At 28.7% G+C, this 23,686-nt stretch overlaps 2 protein-coding genes across 3 annotated transcripts in view; one reads left to right on the top strand and one right to left on the bottom strand.

Moving 5' to 3' along the window:
• LOC136085771 (uncharacterized) overlaps nucleotides 1-4,690 on the top strand; it is a 48,550-nt gene extending 43,860 nt beyond the window's left edge. The window contains exons 7-8 of one of the 2 annotated variants that reach the window (XM_065807203.1): nucleotides 2,122-2,274; nucleotides 4,414-4,690. In XM_065807203.1, the coding sequence (XP_065663275.1) occupies nucleotides 2,122-2,274; nucleotides 4,414-4,427 (167 nt within the window). In that variant the 3' untranslated portion in view covers nucleotides 4,428-4,690. The remainder of the gene's footprint in view (nucleotides 1-2,121; nucleotides 2,275-4,413) is intronic. The other variant, XM_065807204.1, reaches the window with a different exon arrangement.
• Nucleotides 4,691-8,299: 3,609 nt separating this feature from the next.
• Nucleotides 8,300-10,036, bottom strand: LOC136086104 (zinc finger MYM-type protein 1-like). The gene has a single exon (XM_065808375.1). The coding sequence runs from the start codon at nucleotides 10,034-10,036 to the stop codon at nucleotides 8,300-8,302; it is 1,737 nt and encodes a 578-aa protein (XP_065664447.1).
• Nucleotides 10,037-23,686: the final 13,650 nt, after the last annotated feature.

Genomic DNA, 23,686 nt, shown 5'->3' with positions numbered 1-23,686 from the left:
GAGGAGGTTAGTCAGACATCCCTTTTTACAAAGAAAACCGTGTTGATGCTTGGAGATTAGATTGTTTTCCACATAATGCGCCATAATATGTTTGTGAACTATTCTTTCCATTACTTTGCACGGTATTAAGGTGAGGGAGACTGGTCAATAATTGTGAGCCTTAAGTTTGCTCCCTTTCTTAAAGATGGGAGTAATGTTAGATTTTTTCCAAAGGTCAGGTACAGAACCAGAAAATAAAGATTGTTCAAAGATATAATTGAGGGGTTTTGCAAATGCTGCTGTGCAGTTACGTAAAACACGTGGATGGATTCCGTCTACACTAATTGATTTAGTTTCTTCAAGATTGTTAAGATGATTTTGAACATCTGCAATTGTGAACCAATTTTAATTAATTTTACATGTTGCTTCAGTACGATCATGAAATGTTGGTATACTGCCATCAGGTTCAGTTTCAAAGACAGACTGAAAATAGTTATTGAGGGTGGAGCAAATTATGTTTATATCTGTTGTAATAGTGCCATTGTCCTCTTTGATTGAACGAAGAGAACCTTTGACTTCTTGTTTACTTCTGACATAAGCATGCAAATTTTTTGGGAAATATTTTGAATCTTTGACGAGCTTCTCCTTGTGGTCTGTTACCATCTTATTTATGATCTTCTTTACTAACTTGCAAGCAAGTTTATGTTTTGCTCGAAGTTGTTGTTGGAATGAATTTAATGACTGCTTCGTTGTAGTTTTTAACTAGAATCTGGTAATTTTCATGGCCAGAGCTTCCATTGAATGTTTTTATCCAATCTATAGATGCTATGCAGCTTGATAAGGAATAGTAATCAGCTTTGCTCCAAATAAATCGTTTTTTCATTGGAGTAGTTGTTGTGTTGTGCCCCATTAAAGCAAAGAGTCTGTATCCTGCAATGTACTTAACCTCCTGGTGTATCGCCTAGATGATCTGCTCTAGTGATATCTATGGAGTGGTCTGGTTTGTCTGAGATTATTAGGTCAAGCGTGCTACTAAAAGGGACATTCCTATGCTGGCGATATGTTGGAAATGTAACCAGCTGAGTATGGCACTCATTGAGACATTTTTAAAATTTTAGATTGGTTGGGTGCTTGTGGGCTACATAGGCAATGGTTGCTACAGCACTTCCTTCTTCAATGGATTTGTAAAATGTTTCTTTAAGATTAAAATCTCCATAAAGAAGCATTGACGAGCAACCTAGTTTTTGAAGAACAATTTTTGCTGCTAATATGGTAGCTAAAACACAAACAAAGTAGTCATCATTGAAGTTGTCAGGGCGATAAATACCACCAATGAGAATGATATATATATATATAATATACATATTTATAATATATATATATATAATATACATATTTATAATATATATATATATATATATATATATATATATATATATATATAAAATATATATATTTATTATATATATATATATTATATATATTTTTAATATATATATATATATATATATATATATATATATATATATATATATATATTATATATATATATATATATATATATATATATATATATATATATATATAGATTATATAGATTATTATATATAATATATATATTTATAATATATATATATATATATATATATACATATTTATAATATATATATATATAATATATACTTACATATATATGTAACATATATATATATATATATACATATATATATATATATATATTATATATATATATATATTATATATATATATATAATATATACTCACACACATATATATTACATATATATATATATATATATATATATATATATATATATATATATATATATATATATATATATATATATATATATATATATAGATTATATAGATTATTATATATAATATATATATTTATAATATATATATATATATATACAATATATACTTACATATATATGTAACATATATATATATATATATATATATATATATATATATATATATATATATATATATATATATATATATATATATATATGTAAGTCGGTAAATGGGTAGCATATTGTAAATTTGGGTCTTATTATTTGACAGACCTTATTTAGTAACATGATTCAATTTCTAATTTGTATTATTTCATAGTGGACACTGTTTCACAAACTACTTGGCCTAAAACAGCTGCTATATACTTTCAAGGTGGAGAAAATCCTACCAATGGGCGTTTCTGGATTGATGACTTTAAAATGTGGGCTACACCATTAACTGCTAGTCAAATTCAACAAAACTATATTGATGGTATCTTTTTTTTTCTTTATTTTTTCAAGTGCATAAGCACGTTTGCTTGTAGTTCATAAAAAAGCTTTGAAAGTTGAAACTCCAGTGATTTCATGTAAAACAGGTGCTTCGTAGAAGAAGAAAGTCTTCCTTGCATACAAAAGCGTATAGGGGGTGGGGTGGGGAGTTCAATACAAAATTTTGTAGCCACTAATTAAAAAAATTCCTTGGTAATAATTGTTTTTCTAATTTATCACAATTAACAAGTATTCCTTAATAACTAAATATTTTTGAAAAAAATAACTTTTTTTTTTAAACCATCTCATCATTGTTCATAACTTTTTATGTATTTTATGTTTTTTATGTAGTTACTGAAGTGCTCCCAGAACTCCTTACGGTCAAAGGTCAAATGTTGCTTATTAGGCTAGAGCCGGCGTCAAACCTCGGACCTCTGGGTTCTGATCCAGAAATCTAACCACTGCGCCACGGCTGCATTTTGCATATTTTGCCAGCAAATAGAAAATGTTAATTTTATGACCAAAGATCCAAGTTTGCATTTATACATGTATATATATTTTATGAGTTAAAAAAAAAAATCTATATATATATATTTGAAGACATAAAAAAGTCTTCAAAATTGGGATTGGGTACCAAAACTAAGGGCTTTGGGGAAGCATATGTATCTATAGGAATTAGGAGGAGAAGGATCAGCAAAAAGTGTTCAATTAAGTAATAGAGGGGAGGGGGGTATGATCAATTTTATATATAGCTATATATGCCTATATAGGCATGCTCTAAATTAAAAAATTTCTTATTTTATACAATTTTTTCTAAATTAAAATTTTTTTTAAAAATTTTAATTTAGAAAAAATTGTATAAAATAAGAAATTTTATACAATTTTTGAAAAAAGCCAAAAATTGTAGTTAAAGATACTTTTATCATCCAAATGATTTCTTGAGTTTCACCACCCATGGTTTGAGCAAAAATTTATCATCTTTAATTAGTAAGGAATGTTTTTATTATCATGTGAAAAGGGTGATGGAAGATGCAAGGTTTAATCTGGCTATTAACAGAATTTTTTTATAAATAAAAACTCATCCTATATTAATAAGAAAATTCTATATTAATAAAAAAAATAATTTGGAACTAACACTTTATATTTGAGCATTTCTGTTAGTGACCCTTGATGTTAGTGATGTCCTTAACTTATATTAAGGAGGTATTAAGGAGGTACATAATTTTCTATTAAACACCACGTAATTATCATAATTTAAAGTTAACCTATCACATTCCACTTTTATCAAAAATTATCCGATAGTATTGTTTCAAAACGTCATAAACAGTTGAAGCATTGCAAGTAAAAGATGGAAGTTTAAAAAATTCCATCTTTTACTTGCAACGAAAAAATTCGATCTTTTACAAATAAACAATATTTAAAGTTAGTGTATTGTTGTTTTTTTATTTTGTGCTTTTTGAACGCCTAATATTACATTTTTAGATTAGAATTAAATTAATAATTGTTTAGATAAGAATTGGAAGTATTTTTTGCCAGATTTACAAAAAGATAATTTATATTTAGAATATAATAATTTGTTTTTAAATCTACCAAAAATACTACAACACAAAATAAAATCCTGGAGAGATATAATTAGTTCTTTACCAAAAAAACGTTCTTTATGAACGTAAAAAGCCTATAGCTAAACGGGGAAGCAAAAGATAAAGTTCAACCAAGTAGTGGAGGTTGTCAAAACTTTTATATTTATCCCTAGTATCGAGGTATTCAAAAAGCAATTACTTTACGTAGATCTACGTAAAGTAATTACGTAGATCTTTACGTAGATTTTTGTTATGATTACTACTTAATAGTTAGAACAGCTGTTGAAAACTTATCCAGTCAATTTTTAATAGAGTAATCCATTATAATTACAGCTTACAGTGGTTCAAATAATTATACAACAAAGACTGTACTACAATTTTAAACAACGGCTTCGTTCTCCCTCCATTCTATTATATCTCCTTACTCATATCAAATCAATTAATAATTTTGTAAGTACATGATATATTTAACCAACTCGTAAGAACTTCGCAAATAACTTGTAATTAAAAAATTGGTTATTAAAAAGAAAATATATTTATATAGACATTTTTTTGTTGTTTAGAAAGTACTGATTAAGCCGATTTATTGAAAAATGTGAGATGTTTAAATTTTGTTCTTTGACGAGGAAAATCAAAAAGAATAGAATTGTGGGTCTTAATTTTTATAATTTTTTTATCTTAATGATTTTACTGTTCACTGATAAAAGTTTTTTAATTAATGAATGAAGAAAATGAATAAAATATTTAGGGCCGGCGCGAGTAGGTGTCAAATGCCTTAGAACTTTCGCCGACTTAAAAAAGGTTCTCAAACTCCCTAATTTTTCGACTAGAGATAAATAGTTCCGTTTTACTGATTGAATTTATCTATAAAAAGGTTCTAATTTACCGACTAATTCCACCGACCGCCCCCACCTTTTTGCGCCGGCATTAAAAGTATTCAATTTAAACTTGAAATTTCAGTAATTACATTAATGTTTCTTAATATTTTTTGGATGTCAGAATTGAAAAATGTTATATATGTAAGATTTTTGTAAGTTGTATTGCATGTTATATACCAAGTTTTAAAAATATTTAGCGCACAAATATTTATATCGTTATAATAAATATTTCATGATAATAAGAGTTTATGTTTTCTATATTAAATAGTAACGCAATTTTGACTGACGGATTTTAAGCTGCAGTAGATAATTATGCAACCGAGAAAGTTTGTTATATACTTATGTATAATGATAATAATTATATTATTAAATTATATTGTGATCTTACGTAGTTATAAATAATGAATTTGTTGTGATATTGTAAATAAAAAATATATATATATATATAATTATTACATATAATTGTAATAAATTGCTATCATTTTAATAGATAATTATATATTGAAATGGGGTGTTCATGTTTCTTATTTTATATGTACCTTTATATTGTTTATATAATTTCAATAGATATTTTAAATAAAAAAGTGTCAAAAATGTTTCCGTTTATTATTACTCTTATACGGTGCTTTGTGCAATGCTGCGATGCTGAAACTTGGTACTAAAAGAGCTTAAAACCTGCTAAATCCGAAAACTTTAGTTTTGTATCTTCCGAAACGTTTTAGTTTTGTATCTCTCGATTCTTAAAATTTTTAATAATGACAATAAAAAAGGGTATTAACAATTATAGCTATAAAAAAAATCTGACTGATAAAAAAAAAATTATTTTTATTTTCTTAAAGATAAGATGTATATCAACTTTACGAATCAATTTTTTTTTTGGCCTTACGTTTACTTGAGGAGTTATTAAGGTTTGATACAAACGCAAAATTTTGTAATATTTTAAAAATCAGACAATCTATCCCAACTTTTTACAAATGTATCAAATTAGTAATTAACAGTTTAGTAACTTTATTATTTTTATTAACTTTTCAAACAAAATTATAGGGTATAAAAAAACATTTTAAAAATAAATACTCAATTTAAATGAATTTATGCATGCTTTTCATTCACATTATTTTTAAATTGTACAAAATATAAAAAAACATACCAGACTCAGCAAACTTGAAATCAGATTAAATATAAAAATCTCTATTTCCTAAGGAAAACAATTTTTTTCAAGTCGTCTTTTGCTAAATAGTAGCAAAGTTCTGTATTTGTAATCGGTACTTCAACTTTGCAAATGATGTGAGCATCTGGAATCCAGCATTGTCTATTCACTGGTAGCCATTTAGACGATTGTGCAGGACCATTTGGACACAGGTTTGACAAGCACATTTTTTTCTTCTAGAATAATATCTTCAATGACTCCTATCCACCACTTTTTCTCGTAGGAAACAGGCATAATCACCTGGTACTAAGTTTACAGTTGTTACATGGATGTCATGAATGAAAGACTTAATTGACATTAAAAACAGCCTAAATTTCAAGAAAATAACATCTCGGAAAAAATATTACAAATAAGAAATACTATGACAAAGAAGTCAATTTATTGTATAAAAAATCCATAGATCTAGAAAATCGATCGAAAAAAAACAACTTAAGAATAAATGGACTACAAGAAACACCAGGCAAAAGTTGGGAAGACTGCGAAAAAGCTGTTGAAGAAATTTTCAAAACAAAACTGAAAATACAATGCGAAGTGGTGGTTGAACGAGCTCATCGTATTGGACAATTCAAAGACAACAAACCATGAACATTAGCCTTAAAACTTTTATACTTCCAAGATAAAAACAAAATTCTCAATGTTCTAAAGTATCTTAAAGGAACCGGCCTATACATAAATGAAGACTTCGCTCAAGAAACAATATATCATCGAAGAATGCTATGGGAAGAAGTTAAAAGACCAAGAAGCAAAGGAAATACGTCATTTTAAAAAACGATAAAATATTTACACGAGATTTTAAAAAATAGCGCTACACACTTTTGTTTTACTAAGTAAATGCGTTCTCAATTTTACATTCTGAAATAATGGCAATAAAAAATAAAACAAGAGATTTTGAAATGATGCGCTTTAATGTCTTTGAAACTGCCAATAATATACTCAATGACGCTATGCGCAAATTTTTCAAATGAATAATTTTAATTCTCGATATTTTGAAACGGAAACTTTTAAAATTGAACTTGAAGCTTATAAAAATAATTTCACGGTAATTCACATAAATATAAGAAGCATAAATAAAAATTTTGACAAACTTAAACATTTCCTAATTGATTACAATTATTTGTTCAGTATGATTTGCCTAACAGAAACTTGGTGTTCTGATGAATCAATCCAAAATGACTCTAACTTTCAAATTCCCAATTAAAAAAATTATTATCTTTTGAAAGTTGTAGACATTTTAAAGTCAGCAAGCAATTTGAAATATAATGTTGAATATAAAAATAAAGTATATATAAATTGGGACTTAACATTTGCACAACGTGAAAGTAGAAAATTGCTTTTAAAAGAAAGAGATCGTTTAAATAATGGTGATAATGACCAGCCCTTTCGGTATATTGTCAAAAATGAGTCAGTTGTCAAAGTCAAGAAAAGTGGAAAAATTAAAAATTAGTTCATTACCAAATTTAAATGAAAACAAATCTGACAGTATTTTCCCATTCAATATAATTATCTTAAGTATTGGTATACAAGTTCTACATCTTTAGTAAATAAAATAGCAGAGTTTGAAACAAAAATTATGATCGATTCACCAGATATCATGCTTATTACTGAAACATGGTTCAAAAATGACTCAATTATTAATATTAACAAAGACAACTGCTTTTACAATAATAGAACAAATAAACAAGGTGGAGGTGTCACAATTTTTACAAAATATGATATAATTGCTTATGAAGTATCGGTTTCACCTTTATATAAAGAAATTGAACAAATATGGTGTAGCATTGTACTTCATAAAAAAAAAAAATAATTGAATGTATATACAGATCACCAAACAGTACTGACTTAATAAATAATGCAATTAATAAATTAATAAAATCTGCAAAAAAAGGAAGTAATGAATGGAATATACTCAAATGTAATGATCGTTGGTGATTTTAATTACCCAAATATTATTTGGAATGAAGACGGAACTATCGAGCTAAAACAAAACTGCCAAACAAGCAGAGCATTTATTAATAATTTGCAAAACAATTATTTACATCAAATGGTTAGCAAACCAACTTTTCAAATGGCTATTAATAAACCAACAAATTTATTAAATTTAATAATATGTGACAATCTAGATTTAGTATTCAACATTGAATATGATGCTCCCAGGGCCGTAGTGAGATCAAAAATCCTTTCGGGCAAGGAGAAAAAATGCCGCCTCAAATTCAATAATTTTTTTAATGTTTAATTTGATTCAAATTTTGATGAACCTACTTAAAGCACATTTAAAATCAACTTTAAATCGTGCTTTGTTGTTGAAAGCCATTGAAAAAATTACCAGGCATTAGTTTTTTTAATAAATATTAAAATTAGACACATTCAAACAAAATTTATTTTTCTAGCTTTCAATGATGCAAAGTTATCAATAATTTCATTGTAACACAGAGATTTTGCCAGGGGATTTTCAATTGACAAAATAACAAGATTAGACAAACGTTCTTGACCCATGGAGGATCTTAGATAATTTTTCAAAAGCTCAAGTTTGCTAAAGCTACGTTCACATGATGCCACAGTGACAGGTAGTGCGAGAAAGATTCTAAGAGCAATTTCAATGAAAGGATATGCCTCAGTCAAAGAATAGGCGTGCATAAATTGCAAGATTTTCAATGGATTTGCGTTTTTTAAATCTGGAATCAGGACACTGGCTTGAAACTTAAAGCTTTCAATTTCAGATAGAAATTCATTAGCATTAAGATCACGAACATATTTTTGACAAAGTTTATCTCCACATTTCTTCAGATCTTCAACTGACATACTTGCAAGAGAGTTACCATTTAGAAACTCAAAATCTGATGAAATCTCAGCCATTGTTTCAAATCTCCAGTGTAATTGTGTAACTATACTGTCAAAGACTATATTACAATTAATTTCAAAATCTTTTTCTGGAGGTATGTGTGAACTTTCTTCCCTTGTTTCATCATCAAACATCCTTTTTGCTTTTCGTTTTTTTTTTATTGGAAAGCTAGCTTCAATGTCAAGATCTTTTGATATTATTTCAGCTTTTTTCATGCTGTTATGAATGCTCCTGTCTCGAAGGTTTTGTATAGAAGCAATCAGACCATCAATTTTTTTTGATGCAATATCAATTGTCATATTTTTTGATTGTAAGCTGCGATTCTCTCTGTCAATTATTGTAAGTATTATGTTCCAAAAGTCAAACCAGCAAAGAAACTCAAAATCAACTTGAATCATAATCTCTCTAGCTCCGGACCTTGTTTCAGCATTTAGCAGAGAATCATTACTAATTTCTTGTAAAACATTGCAAACATTTGTGATTTGAATATTTAATGAACGGATAGCCTCCTTTTTGGCAGACCAGCATGTTTTACTTTGACTTTTTAGGGTGACTTCAAGTGTTTTCATCAGTTTGTCCCATCTGGTAGTAGAACTTGAGAAGAAATTGAATACTTTTTGAACCTTTCCAAAAAATGTAATCATAAATGGGGAAACTTCTGCTGAATGGACTCCTACAAGATTTATAGTGTGAGCTGCGCAAGGCACATACCGTGCTAAATCATTTTTTGCAGTTATTTGGGCTTGAACACCAGAATGTTTTCCAGACATGTTGGCTCCATTGTCATAACTCTGATCTCGACAATCTTCGATGTTTAATTCATCTTTATTTAAGCTGAATAATATTTCTGAAGCCAGACCAACTCCGGTTTTTTGATGAGACTCAATGAAATCCAGAAAACTCTCTTCAATAGAATATTCTCCATCAGTAACACAAACATATCGGATTATTTCTGACATTTGTTCTTTGTGAGAGAGATCAGGAGTGCAATCAAATAAAATTGAATGATATTTGGCTTTTTTAATTCTCGTGACTATCTCGCTTTTCACCTTTCTGCCAAGAAGTTCAATTAGTTCATTCTGAATTTGTGGGGAAAAGTAACTAACAGATTTCTGCTTAAGGTTAACATTCGTTATGTGTTCTGCTAAAGGATGATGATAGCGTGCTATTAGTTCAATTGTGTTGAGAAAGATTCCACTGTTTGGCTCACCAATAATATTGGAACTGCCTCGAAAAGCCAAATTGTTCTTAGCGCAGAACATAATTGAATCTATAACAACTTTTAGATTATTTCGCCACTTTTCTTTTTCAGTTTGGATGGCATTTTAAATGTCCTTGTCTAAAGATTTGTCCTCTTCTAAAGATTTGTCCTCTTCTAAAGATTTGTCCTTGTCTATAGAATGTCCTCTCTAAGATTTTTTTCCATTTCTTTAAGTGAAATATTTTCTATGTTCACAGCTATTCTCGTGTTCAGGGATTCGAGGGTTTAGTTGTTTCCATTCTGAAAAACCTTTTGATGTATCTGCAAACTTGCTTGTCTTTGTGTTTGAAAAAAGGATACATGGAAAGCAAAACAAAGAGTTTTTTGATTGTTCAAAGATTTTGAAACGCAAATTAAAATTATTTTGGTTTTGAGGCGTCTTTAAAACATTTCATATATTAAAAAATGTTTATTAAATTTTGGAATTTGCCGCCTTGCTAATTTGCCGCCCATGGCTGTGGCCTCGTTCGCCACCCCTTCACTACGGCTCTGGATGCTCCACTTGGTTAAATTACTAAAAACCATTACATCTTAAAATGGGAAACTAACATACTCAATTCATGTGAGAAAAAGTTCAACAATAAGAGATTTAATTTTTGAAAAGGAAAATACCAAGAAATGAATATCATGTTTTATAAAGTAAATTGGGATGAAATATTTGATAAAATGAATACAAACCAATGTTATGAGTACTTTTTAAAAATTTATGAAAAAGCTTGCAAACAATGTATTCCTCACCACTTCAAACCCACTAGTTCTATCCAAAATCCATGCATCAACAAAAAAATCAAGAATCTAATTAGAAAAAAACGTAGTCTATGGTACAGAGTGCGTGCTACAAACTTCAAAAAAACAAACCTAAATAATGAATACAAACAAGTTAATAAAATGATTAAAAAACAAATTAAAAAATCTACTCTTGATTATGAAATAAACTTGCAAAAGATGTAAAACATAACCCAAAACCCTTCTATGCATATGCACAAAAAAATCAAACACATACAAAACTACTAGCACTTAAAACTAGTGACAATAAAATAATAACCGATAAAAAAAGTCATTGCTAATCTACTAAATTGTAGTTTCTAATCAGTATTTGTCAAAGAAAATCAAGATCTACCACATTTCATCAATAAAACAATGCAATTATTTGAATGTGAATGGGACCAAGAACTAAAAGAAGATATTGTACATAATTATCTATTAGAACTTAATGAAAACAAGTCACTTGGTTGTGATAACATCAGTCCCTATGTGCTAAAGCATTGTGCAGAAGGATTATCCAAACCTTTGTCTTTAATATTCAAGAAATCGATTCATTCTGGAGAACTGCCAGAATTATGGAAATCTGCAAACATTACACCACTTTTTAAAAAAGGAGACAAGAAAGATCCGCTCAACTACAGACCTATCTCTTTAACATCGATACCATGTAAGACAATAAAGAAATTAATTAGAAAAAAGCTGATAATTTATATAACGGAAAACAATCTGTTAACGCCTCAACAACATGGATTTGTACAAAATAAAGGATGCCTAACAAACCTATTATCCAGTTGATATATTGTTTGTTTTTTTGTTTTCAGTTGATATATTGATACATTTTTTGATTTTTAAGATAGCTAACTTCCAGACATGGAGTTAACTCCAAACATTTATATGTTTATACTTATATCAAATAATGAGGGTTTGCAAAAAATTGCGATGGTTGGAAGATGGGAACAAAAAAGCCCCAAAATTTTTGCAACACCTGCCCCAAACGTGAGAGCAATAAGTTGGTGAAATATTTTTTATACTATTGTCAACTAGACTTATATTCATCAATAATTTTTAAGTTTCAAAGTATTATCTCTCAGCGTTCAAAAATTATGACCATATAAAAATTACAACCCCCTCAAATTGAGGGGTGTTTAAACTTTATATGGTCATAACTTTTGAACGCTTAGAGATAATACTATGAAACTTAAAAATTATCGATGAATATAAGTCTAATTAAGAAAAGTACAAAAAATATTTTACCAACTTGTTGCTCTCACGTTTGGGGCAGGTGTTGGAAAAATTTTGGGGCTTTTTTATTCCCAGCTCCCAATCATCGCAATTTTTTGCAAACCCTCATTATTTGACATAAGTATAAACATATAAATGTTTGGAGTCAGCTCCATGTCTGGAAGTTTGCTATCTCAAAGATCAAAAAATGCTGGATCTGCCACTGGAATGGTAATGGGTGAACCTGTATAAGATTGGTGCGAGGTTTATAGCGGTGTGCCACAGGGTTCTGTATTGGGTCCTCTTCTCTTTCTGTTATATATCAATGATCTTCCCGAATGTATCTCTTCAATTACAAAACTATACGCCGATGATACTAAAATCGTATCAGTTATAAAAGAACATAATGATCTAATTTATATGCAAAATGATATTGATTTGTTTACTGAATGGTCAAATATATGGTTAATGGATTTTAACATAAGCAAATGCAGTGTTATGCACATTGGAAGAAAACTATAACTACACTATGAAACATGACAATCAAAGTTTTATTCTAAAAACGGCAACAAAAGAATTAGACTTAGGTTTAATAGTTTCATCCAATATGAAATGGAATCATCAGGTTCAAGCAACTACAATTAAAGCACAAAGAATCTTATGTTTAATAAGAAAAAGTTTTACTTATCTTAATACTGAAATGGTAAGGCAATTATACACATTGCTGGTTAGACCACACATGGAATTCGCAGTTCCAGTGTGCTGTCCAGGTAATAAAAACGATATCAATGACCTAGAAAAAATTCAAAGACAAGCAACAAAGCTAGCACCTGAACTACAACATCTAAGTTACACTGAAAGATTGGCAAAGTTGGGTCTCACAACTCTGGAAACAAGACGTACAAGAGGCGATCTTATTGAGTTTTTCAAAGTAACAACTGAGATTGATCAGTTATTGTGGAATAAAGAGCTTCATAAAGCTTCTTCCCAAAGTCTAAGAGGTCATTCAATGAAATTTGAAAGAGAATTTGTAAAAACAACCCTAAGACACAATTTTTTTACGAACAGAGTAATACCTTATTGGAATGCTTTACCTGAAAAAGTGGTTTCTGCAATGACAGTAAATTTTTTTAAAGCTAGACTAGATAAACATATGTTAACGGCTGTTAAAGTATAAATTTTAAACTTTATGCTCAGCGACAATAGCTGTTACAGCAGCTTGTATTATTATTACCATTACTATTACTAAAGCATACAAAAAAGGAGGAGGGATGGCAACTCAGTAAGCACAGATTGTTTTTAAAACGTTTAAAAAACGTTAATATCCGTTTTAATAAGTGTTTTAAATGTTTTAAAAACGTTCTGTGCCTACTGGGAACTTATGTTTGGAATGATCAAGTGATAAAAGTGAGAAAAGATCTCTCCATTTCTAATCCCGACAGTGAGGTCTTTGCATTAGAGATCATCAGCTCCAAGTTTAAAAATATTATAGTCTCTTCCTGTTATAGACCACCTGAAGGTGATATTAAAAAATGTTCTAATTATCTAGAAGAAATATTTCTCAAAATCAATAAAGAGCAAAAAAAATGTTCTGTATAGAGGGCTTAAACATAGATTGTTTAAAATACAAAGAGTATCCGATTACTAAATTATTTTTTGATGACATGTTTCAACATTGTATTTTACCAATTATTAATAAATCCACATGGGTAACCTCAAATTCTATTTCTGCTATAGATAACATACTAACAAACTTATTTCATAGGCAAAATGGCTATTATGCAAAAGTTCTATATAATAAATTGATAGTTCATGATTTTAAGCAAAAAAATATTGATGTAGTTGAAATTTTGCCGACTATTTAAAAATAAGTAATATTAATATATGAGTTCTTGAATAAGCTCTTGTTTTATATTTTATTTTTAATTTTTAAAAATGGCTGAAAATTTTTTTGCTAATGAAGATTTTAGAAGTTTAAATTTTGATCCTTTTGAAGGTTTTCTTAACTTTTCTGAAGATAGTTTAAATATTATTAAAGAAACTGAAATGAATTTAATGAATACATCATATTTTGATCCTAATAATTGTAAAATAAAAAAAGATATTTATTCTTTTGTTATATTACATTTAAACATAAGAAGCATGAGTCAAAACTTTGAAAAATTTAAAGAACTTTTAAATATTATAAACTACACGTTCAACATCATAGCTGTGTCACAGACTTGGCATGAAACAGATAGGTTTAGATAATCCTAGTCCTCCACCTTTTTTATGAAATCATAAAAAAGGTGGAGGATTATACATACTTGAAAAATATATATTTAAGATAAAAAAACAATAATTCTTAGTAAAAGAAAACTATGAAAGTCTTTTTATTGAAATAATTAATAACAAAAATAAAAATACTACAATTGGATGTGTTTACCGAAAAACGGATTTCAAAATAAAACATTCACCAGAACATGCCATTATTGAATTAGTCGACCAAATAACTGATGGTTTTGAAAATGATAAGTTTATGAAGTAATGAAAACTAAAATGGTACGGTATGCAATAAACTATATCATTGGATAAAAAGTTATCTAATAGAAAACAATATGTTCAAAACAAGAAATCCCGAATACTGAGTATTCTGTGTGGAGTGCCTCAAGAATCGATCCTAGGACCGCTCTTATTTTTAATTTATGTTAATAATTTTAATAATGCATCCGTAAAACTAAATGCTATCATGTTTGCAGACGATACAAATCTATTTTTATCTAACTACAATATTAATCAACTTTATGCTGACATGAACATTGAATTAGAAAAAGTAAATGATTGGTTCAGGTCAAATAAACTTTCTCTTAACGTTGGAAAAATACAATATACCTTGTTTCATAAAAAAACACAAGAAGAAAACCTTCATCTAAAACTGCCAAAACTTATTATAAGTTATAAACAAATTAAAAAACAAGATACTATAAAGTTTTTAGGAGTTATTGCGGATGATCATTTATCATGGCTCCAACATATAAAATATATACAGTCAAAAATTAGTAGAACCATTAGTATTATGTATCGAACTCGCCCATACATAAATTCACATAGTCCAAAGCTCATATACTTCAGCTTAATCAATTGTTACATGTTCTATGATCTATACATGTTACGATGATCTATATACATATTATATCAAATAAATATTTACCAACACCTAATCTTTATGTATAAATATACCAATAATCTAACTCCTGAAATCTTTATAAGTAAATTTAATAAAAATCTAAATAAGAAGTATTTCTTAAGAATAAATCAAAGTTAACAGATATAAATTACCTAAAAAAGTAAATAAATACACAGAATATATTATAACTTATAGAGGTCCCAAGCCATGGAACTCTTTTCTGAAAGGCAATTTAAATATGGCAAAATCATTAAATTCATTTCAGTGTCAAACTAAAACTTACATTTTAAATCTTACGGAATAATTTTTATTTTTGTTTACAAAAAATTGTTTTTTAAGCATTATATCTGACTATTTAACTGTTTGTATTTTTAAATATTAAATATAATCTTTATATATTATATATTGAATATGATATCATATATTAAATTGGAAATTTGAATTTAAATAGCTTCCTTTTATGACCTTTTGTGACTATTAGTATCTATTAATATTATATCTTCTTCTTAACTATTTGTATCAAAATATATACATATGTATATTAAATAAAAATTTTTCGCTTTTTCAATATTATATCTTCTTTTTTAACAAATTGAGGGTGTTTGTACTTTTAATTAATACATCTTCTTTTTTCTCTATTTTTATTCTTAAATATTATATCTTCTTTTTACTATTTCTTTTTTTCTCCTAAAATTTCTACTTGATTTATTAACAATATATTACTATTATTGTTATGATCTGTAGGGGCTCTATGAAAAGATTAGGTTGGTATCTTGCCATCCATATCTTCTTTGATCCCCTGTCTGTTTATTATCTATACAATAGTAATTACATTTTATTTTTTGTAAAAGGGAATTGTAATTTATATAAACAGCAAAATAAAATCACCAGCGGAATCAAAAAATCTTCAAAAACTGTACAACCTATCCTATCACAAGGTTGCTTACCATGACTAGTTGCAAAAAAAGTTCCATTTAGCAGAAAGACCAAAATCTTCAGGATGAAAACAAAAATTCAAAATATTTTTGCAACTCTTACATTAACCTGCACACCCATCTTTAAAGTATTTAGTATTTTTTGTTTGAGGTGGATTTGTTTTAATATCATTGCTGATAGCATCAATAATTTTATAAACCATGTTCACATCATGCATTATATCATCTGAAATAGTAAAGTAAGATTTGTGCTTGAGAACATCTTCTTTCTTGAAATAAATAATCACAGGATGAAGTGTACATTGTAAATTTGTGCAGTTAAAACTTTGTTCTTCGTCATGAACTAAAAAATTTATAATTTTTTGAAAAAACACCCAGAAATAATGCGGTTACTTCATTCATGTCTTCCTTTTTTGATCTTGATATTATGCTTGACTCTTAGCTAAATACGAGTGTGGTGCAAGTTTTGTAGGTTTTTTACACTAGTTCATTCTATTCAAACACTGGCTCTTTATTATGTGTTAAGCTTGATTTATCTGTTGTTGATCACTGATCAAATTCTACTTTATTGTCATCTTCAAACTCTCCAATTAAATTATAAATTTTTTCAACCAAAGCATTCATAGTTGATGAGCATTTTTCACATTTCTGCATCATACAATCTTTATTCGTCATGTCACTTACAATATAAGGTAACAACTCTTTGTATGTCACACCAAGTGGATGTAAAAGCAGTTTTAAACTTTGATGAACAGCACAGACGCAGACTGAATGTATTCCTGGAGCGCCACCAGTAATACACCATTTTGGTCGCAATGTGCAAAACCTTAAAAATCCTATTTTTATTTCTGGTTTCGTGGTTTTGAAGGCAACAAATAATTCCTTTAAATTACATAAGAGCAAACGTTTTTGCATGTGAATATTTTTCTAAATGCTTTCATAGTACTTTTTACTAGGCATTATACGGCTTTATTCATCATCTTCATATACTTGGCTATACGTTATGCAGTAAAAAAAACCCAATGTCATATTCAGACAAAGTATGAAATATCAAAAAAATTTGATAAACAGATCATTTTTGTTTTTGTAACATTGTGTTAGTAATATTTATATAAAATTTTTAATGTCTTTTCTTAAGTTATTTTAAGTTTTTTTTATGAAATAAATGCTAACTATAAATTTTAAAAGAAAAATTGAATTTTTCAGTAACGATTTCGAGTCAGAAGAAGTTGAAAATATTACTAATAATAAGATTTAAGTTAAAAGAAATAAGGTGTTCAACAAAAATGCAAACGACAAAAGAAATTCTTCCAATAACAAAACTTATGAAAATGTATCAACTAAACAATGACTTGACTTTACCAGTTGAACTGTTACATCAGAAAGAGCTTTTCCTATTTTAGGATTAGGCATAGTTAAAATATCTTTTTCTAATGCTAATTTACATGCAGTTCGAGCTACATAGTTTGCTACGTGCAATGTATCAGAATATTTTTTTACTGACCAGTCAGCCAGGAGCAAGCGTTGTCAATTGTATTTTTTTAGATGTTGCTGTAGACTCTGCAATTTTATTAGTTAACAACAGCATCATGTTTTCAAACAAGTTTGCTTTTTCCTTATACTCATTTCCGAAACTTGGCTGTTCTTCAAAACCTTCTTCTGATATATTAAGGGAAGTGGCTACTTTTTTTTAATAGAGGTTGTTAATGCTGTCAGGGTAAAAGTAGGCTGCAGGGTGCACCCCACTTTTTTTCTAAAGGAGTTTTTTTTTTTTTAGAAAATTCAAGATCTAGAAGACTTTTTTTAGAATTTGACGAATGTGTCTCTCCACTTCGAGACGCGTGTCGACAACAGCTTGATGACCACCAAACTGCACAAAAACGGACATATCCTGCATCACCTGAACATGTTGGCGGCAGCCCTCCCAGTGATTCTGATCTTGAATTCATTATCTGCGGTGAAAAGATAAAAATCAGATTTTCAATTGCCGTGTACCTCAACGGCGGGCTCCTCTGCGCCAGGTCATTGTTAATTTCCAAAAATGAAGGTTCAAACTGATTGTCGCACTGTCGACGAACAGATAATACGATGCACAGTTCAGTGCATTGCGTACTACGAGGTGAGCAGAATTGATCTCATTCAAATTATTGTGACTACTGCGAAGGTATTATTTGGACAAAACTGGTCCACTGCCAGTGACCTAGAAGAATCTAATAATACCTCAGAGTCGAACCGTGACACCTCTGGTCCTAATCTACTGAAGCGAAGGCGTAAATGCAACAATTTGACTTACGTATTTTCTAGTCCACGATGCATTAATATGTATCATCAAGACACGGCGTTTTTGAACTTGAGCGTGGCTGCCAATCCCATATTCAATAAAGATGATATAGTCATCACAATAGGTCTGGATGACACAACCAATGCTGCAGGCCATCGTATGTATGACATTAAAATCGATCATATAACTATAATTGATCTAAATAAAAAAAGGAGAACAATCACTACCGGCTACACAGAAAATGCTTGTCATTCTGGATCAGATGGAGCAGAGTCATATTGTTTCAGACTTAAATACTTAGCAGCTCTAGCTGACGTTACGGTAAATTAAATACTCGGTTCCATAGACTTCTTCATAACTAATCGAGCTGGAGACAACGCGATGTTACTAGAAAGCTTAGATGTGGGCAGTCAAAAAATCATCAAATGTTCCAAACATTTGATTTTGGGTGTGGATCATACTATAGACAAAGTATTTAGAAATGCGGAATAAAAAATCGGTGTTCATAAGTTGCTGCATCTTTCGGCAGGCGAAAAAGCGTTCAGTTCTCCCAACACCAGCATTCGCACTCTTGGGTAAATTGCTATTTTTAAGCCTTCGTCACCAAGCCATACGGCTAGTTCTGTCTCTTTCTCTCTACAACGAGTAAAAACAATGGCTGAATGTTAAGAATGAGCTCGTTGGGCTCTGTGGATTTATTTCGAACCGATTCGGAAGAATCGCAAATATTTCCAAACAGTTCATAAAACAGAGAGAGTTAATATTGGAGTTTTTCAGCGGTGTGGTTGACATAAATTCTAATAAGTTAGTGCTGGCAATATCTACGTACATTCAAAATGATTGGTTTACTGCCGCAATGTATGCTGAACTTGGCAATATCTTGATATTTCCAATGATGGATCTTCTTTTTTGTTTGTTTTTTGTTTTGTTTTATTTTGTTTTGTTCTTTATTACAATATTTATGATAGAGATACAAAAATATAAAAAAAAAAGAAAAGTTAACAAGTCAAAATATCGTAAGAAACAAAGAATAAAAATAAATATAAAGAACGCAGATATTTAAAGAAGACCATCAGGTTTTGTCACGGAGAACCGCTATCGAAAAAAAAAGAACGTTTTTTTTTTTTAATGGTTATTTCGTTTTGTTATGGTGTTTACGGCTTGCTTCAATCAAATTAATATGTCTTCTGAACAGCTGACTCATGCGAACAATGATGTCCATAATTTACTAGATAAATCACTTGCGCACACTGAATCTAATTTGTCGAAAATAATCACTGAATCTTATTTATCCGCTATATATTATTCACTATACTGTTACCAAAGCTATATATTATTCACTATACTGTTACCAAAGGAATGGATGATAACTCATTTTCAATTCTTCATATTAATATTAGGAGTTTAAAAAAAAATTTTGAATCATTAAAACAGTTTCTATATAAAATTAAAATTAATTTTCAAATTATTTGTCTTACTGAAACATGGTGTCAAGACAAAAATGTTGAGAACGATTCATATTTCCAAATACCCAATTACAATGCAGTCCACCAAATTAGAGACCTGGGCAAGGAAGGCAGGGGTTTATGTATGTTTATTAAGAATTCATTATTATTCAAATTTAATTCAAATTTAAGTTCAATCACAAATGATTATGAGTCATTATGTGTGGAAATCATTAATAAAACCTCAAAAAACATTGTCGTGCATGCATTATACAGACCACCATCAGGAAATATTAATGCGTTTAAAGATCACATTAAAAATTTAATGCCACTTATGCCAGTTCGCACTTATGCCAGTCGCAATTATGCAGATTCGCAGTTATGAAATTCGCACTTATTCAGTCGCCCCGTGGGTGACATTAACCTTAATATTTTGGATTATGACGTAAATAAACAAACGAATAAATTCTTTAATGTCATTTTTCAAAGTGGATACATTCCAATAATAAATAAACCTACGCGTGTGACTAGCGGTAGTGCAACGTCAATAGACCAAATTATAACTAATGAATTAATCAATACAAAAATTAAAACTGGAATATTTAAAACGGACATTTCGGATCACTTTCCGATTTTTATAATATCAAATAAATGCATTCAGCCTGATGCTTATAAAAAAAAAGTTACAACACGGATTATAAATGATACATCCATAAAATATTTTCATTATCTTATATCGTGTGTAAATTGGAACGAGACGCTAAAAAATCAAAATGCCAATGAAGCCTACGATATCTTCTTAACTGAATTTCTTACTCATTATAATGAAGCATTCCCTAAAATTACTAAATTAGTCAAATCGAAAACGCTTTTAAACCCATGGATAACGAAGGGAATCCTTAACTCTTCCAAAATTAAACAACGATTATATTGTAAGTTTCTTAAAAAAAGAACTTTGGTAAATGAAACTACTTATAAAAGTTATAAACGTTTATGTAAATCTGTTTTAAAACGCTCAAAAAAAAACTATTATTTTGAAAAATTAAAGAAAAACAACAGTACACAAAAAACATGGAACATTATTAAAGAGGTAACTGGCAAAAAAAATCTGGACCGAAATGCACTTCCAACTAATCTTAAAATTAATAATAACTTAATTGTAAATAAATCATTAGTTGCAGAAACACTTAATAACTTTTTTGTTAATGTAGGTTCGAATTTAGCCTCTAAAATAGGACCATCTCAGACAAACTTTCGTTCATACCTAACACCAAATAAATCTGTCATGTCTAATCATGAACTTACAGAAGATGAATTATTAAACTCAGTTTCTTTACTAAAACCTAATAAAAGTTCGGGTGCTGATGATGTCAGTAGTATTGTCATTATTAAATCAATAAGTTTTATAATAATACCACTTTTACATATTTTTAATTTATCTTTAAAACACGCAGTTTTTCCTGAAAACTTAAAATGTGCAAAGGTTACACCAATCTATAAAACAGGTGATCCTTCTGATGTCTCAAACTACAGACCAATCTCAATTCTTACCTGCTTTTCCAAGATTTTAGAACGTGTTATGTATAACAGACTGTTTTCTTTTTTAACTAATAATAAAATTCTTTACGATAAACAATTTGGGTTTAAATCTGGCCATTCAACCGATCATGCAATCATTTATCTAGTACACGAAATATTTAAAGCTTCTGATGAAAACAAATTTACTTTAGGCGTCTTTATTGATCTAAGTAAGGCTTTTGATACGGTGGATCATAATATTCTCCTGCATAAACTTAAAAATTATGGCATCATAAGTTATAACTTAGCATGGTTTAAAAGTTATCTAGCAAATAGGAAACAGTACATCTCGTTTAATGATAGTAAAACGGATTTAGCGACAATTTCCTGCGGCGTCCCACAAGAATCAATTTAAGGGCCCCTTTTATTCCTCATTTATATAAATGACTTAAATAAATTTTCAAGTATCTTAAATTCAATCCTATTTGCAGACGACACCAACTTATTTTATTCTGATAAGGATATTAATTCTTTATTTGAAACAGTAAACAAAGAGCTTGCAAAACTAAGTGAATGGTTTATAGCAAATAATTTATCCATAAACATAAAAAAAACTAAATATACTTTCTTCCATCGTCTTCATGAAAAGAGACTCATCCCATTAAATCTTCCAATTTTAGTTGTAAATAACTCTTGTATAATAAGAGAGCGTTCATTGTTATTTCTTGGTGTTGTTATTGATGAAAATGTGAGTTGGAAGGAGCACATAAATATAATTCAAAATAAAATTTCGAAAAATATTGGTCTACTTTACAAAGCTAAGCAGTTATTAAATCAAACCTGTTTAAAATACATTTATTTTTCATTTATTCATAGCTACCTAAGTTATGCAAACGTTGCCTGGTGTAGCACTAACGTAACTAAAATAAATAAACTATTAATTAAACATATAAACTATTAATTAAACTATAAAATAAACTATTAATTAAACAAAAGCATGCTTTAAGAATTATTGGAAATGTAGATCGTTTCTCACACACTAAACCTCTATTCATTAAATTTAATATTCTCAACGTATTTCAACTAAATCTTTATCAAATTCTTATTTTTATGTTCAAAGTTAATAAAAAATAGCACCTATTTTATTTAACTCTTTTTTGGAAAAAATATATCATCTATACCCAACACGATTTTCAGAAAACAATTATGTTCAACCTAAAACCTATTACTCTGTTACTAAGTTCTCAATTGCTAACAGAGGTCCTAAACTTTGGAACACGCTATTAAATAATGAGTTAAAAACTATTTCTTCTATTAAACAATTTAAAAACAAACTTAAGCAAAAGCTTTTAATAAATGACAACGAATTAAAATTTTTCTGAAGCCTTTGATTAGGAGTAATCTCGTTTGTCTATTTCTTTATAAATATGGTTTAAATATATATTCTATATACATTTCAATTTGTACATTATGACGTTGTTTTTTATCTGATATAATAAACTTTACATATATAAAAGACACATTAAGGATACTAAAAATGTTTTTAAAAATGTTTTTTGTTTTGTTTGTTTGTTTGTTGTTCGTGTATTATCTGTTATTTTATGATTTAAATTCAAAAGGTTTATAAATCTAAAACTAGTTAGGAAAAAAATAATTTAATTAAAATAATTAATTAAAAAATCTTCGTATACTTTTGGATACATTACACTGTAATTTAGCGTAAAATGTTTTTTAGTTTTTATCGTTATTTTATTTTAACGCAACGTTTTGTTTAACATTTATTTAACGAGTTACTTTGTTTTGTATTTTTATTATTGACATTTTTATTTAAAGGGGCTTGGTGATAAGACAGAACTTGTCTTCTTCTTGCCCCAGCCATGTTTTTATATATTTGTATTGCATAAACTTGTAAACTTTTCTTATCGGCGAAATACATAATAATAATAATAATAATAATAATAATAATAATAATAATAATAATAATAAACTATATATCACTGAATATAATCAATATAATTTCATTTCAGACTGAATATAATGCATTTCTAGATTGTTCAAAAAAGTTGTGCAAAAAGACCTAGATAGCAGATACGATGATTATCGCTAGATACGATGATACGATGATACAATGATACAATGATAGCTAGATACGATGGTTATCGCTGTGTGTTAAGCCAAATTGCCAAATTTCCGTTTACGCTTCTGACAACAAAAAACGCCAAGCCACTGCCAAATATATAAATTAACGTTTATGCTTCTGAAGACAAAAACGCCAAGCCACTACTAAAGGTTCACCTCAAAACGTAGCCAACATACATAT

The sequence above is a fragment of the Hydra vulgaris genome, chromosome 10, assembly GCF_038396675.1.
Source record: "Hydra vulgaris chromosome 10, alternate assembly HydraT2T_AEP".
In the NCBI taxonomy this organism is placed as follows: domain Eukaryota; kingdom Metazoa; phylum Cnidaria; class Hydrozoa; order Anthoathecata; family Hydridae; genus Hydra; species Hydra vulgaris.
The sequence above is the reverse complement of the archived record's forward strand: the minus strand, read 5'-3'. Positions and strand labels throughout refer to the sequence as shown.

Bases quoted from the DNA above. Each gene is read 5' to 3' on its own strand.
- LOC136086104 (XM_065808375.1), bottom strand. From the start codon at position 10,036: ATGTTCTGCGCTAAGAACAATTTGGCTTTTCGAGGCAGTTCCAATATT.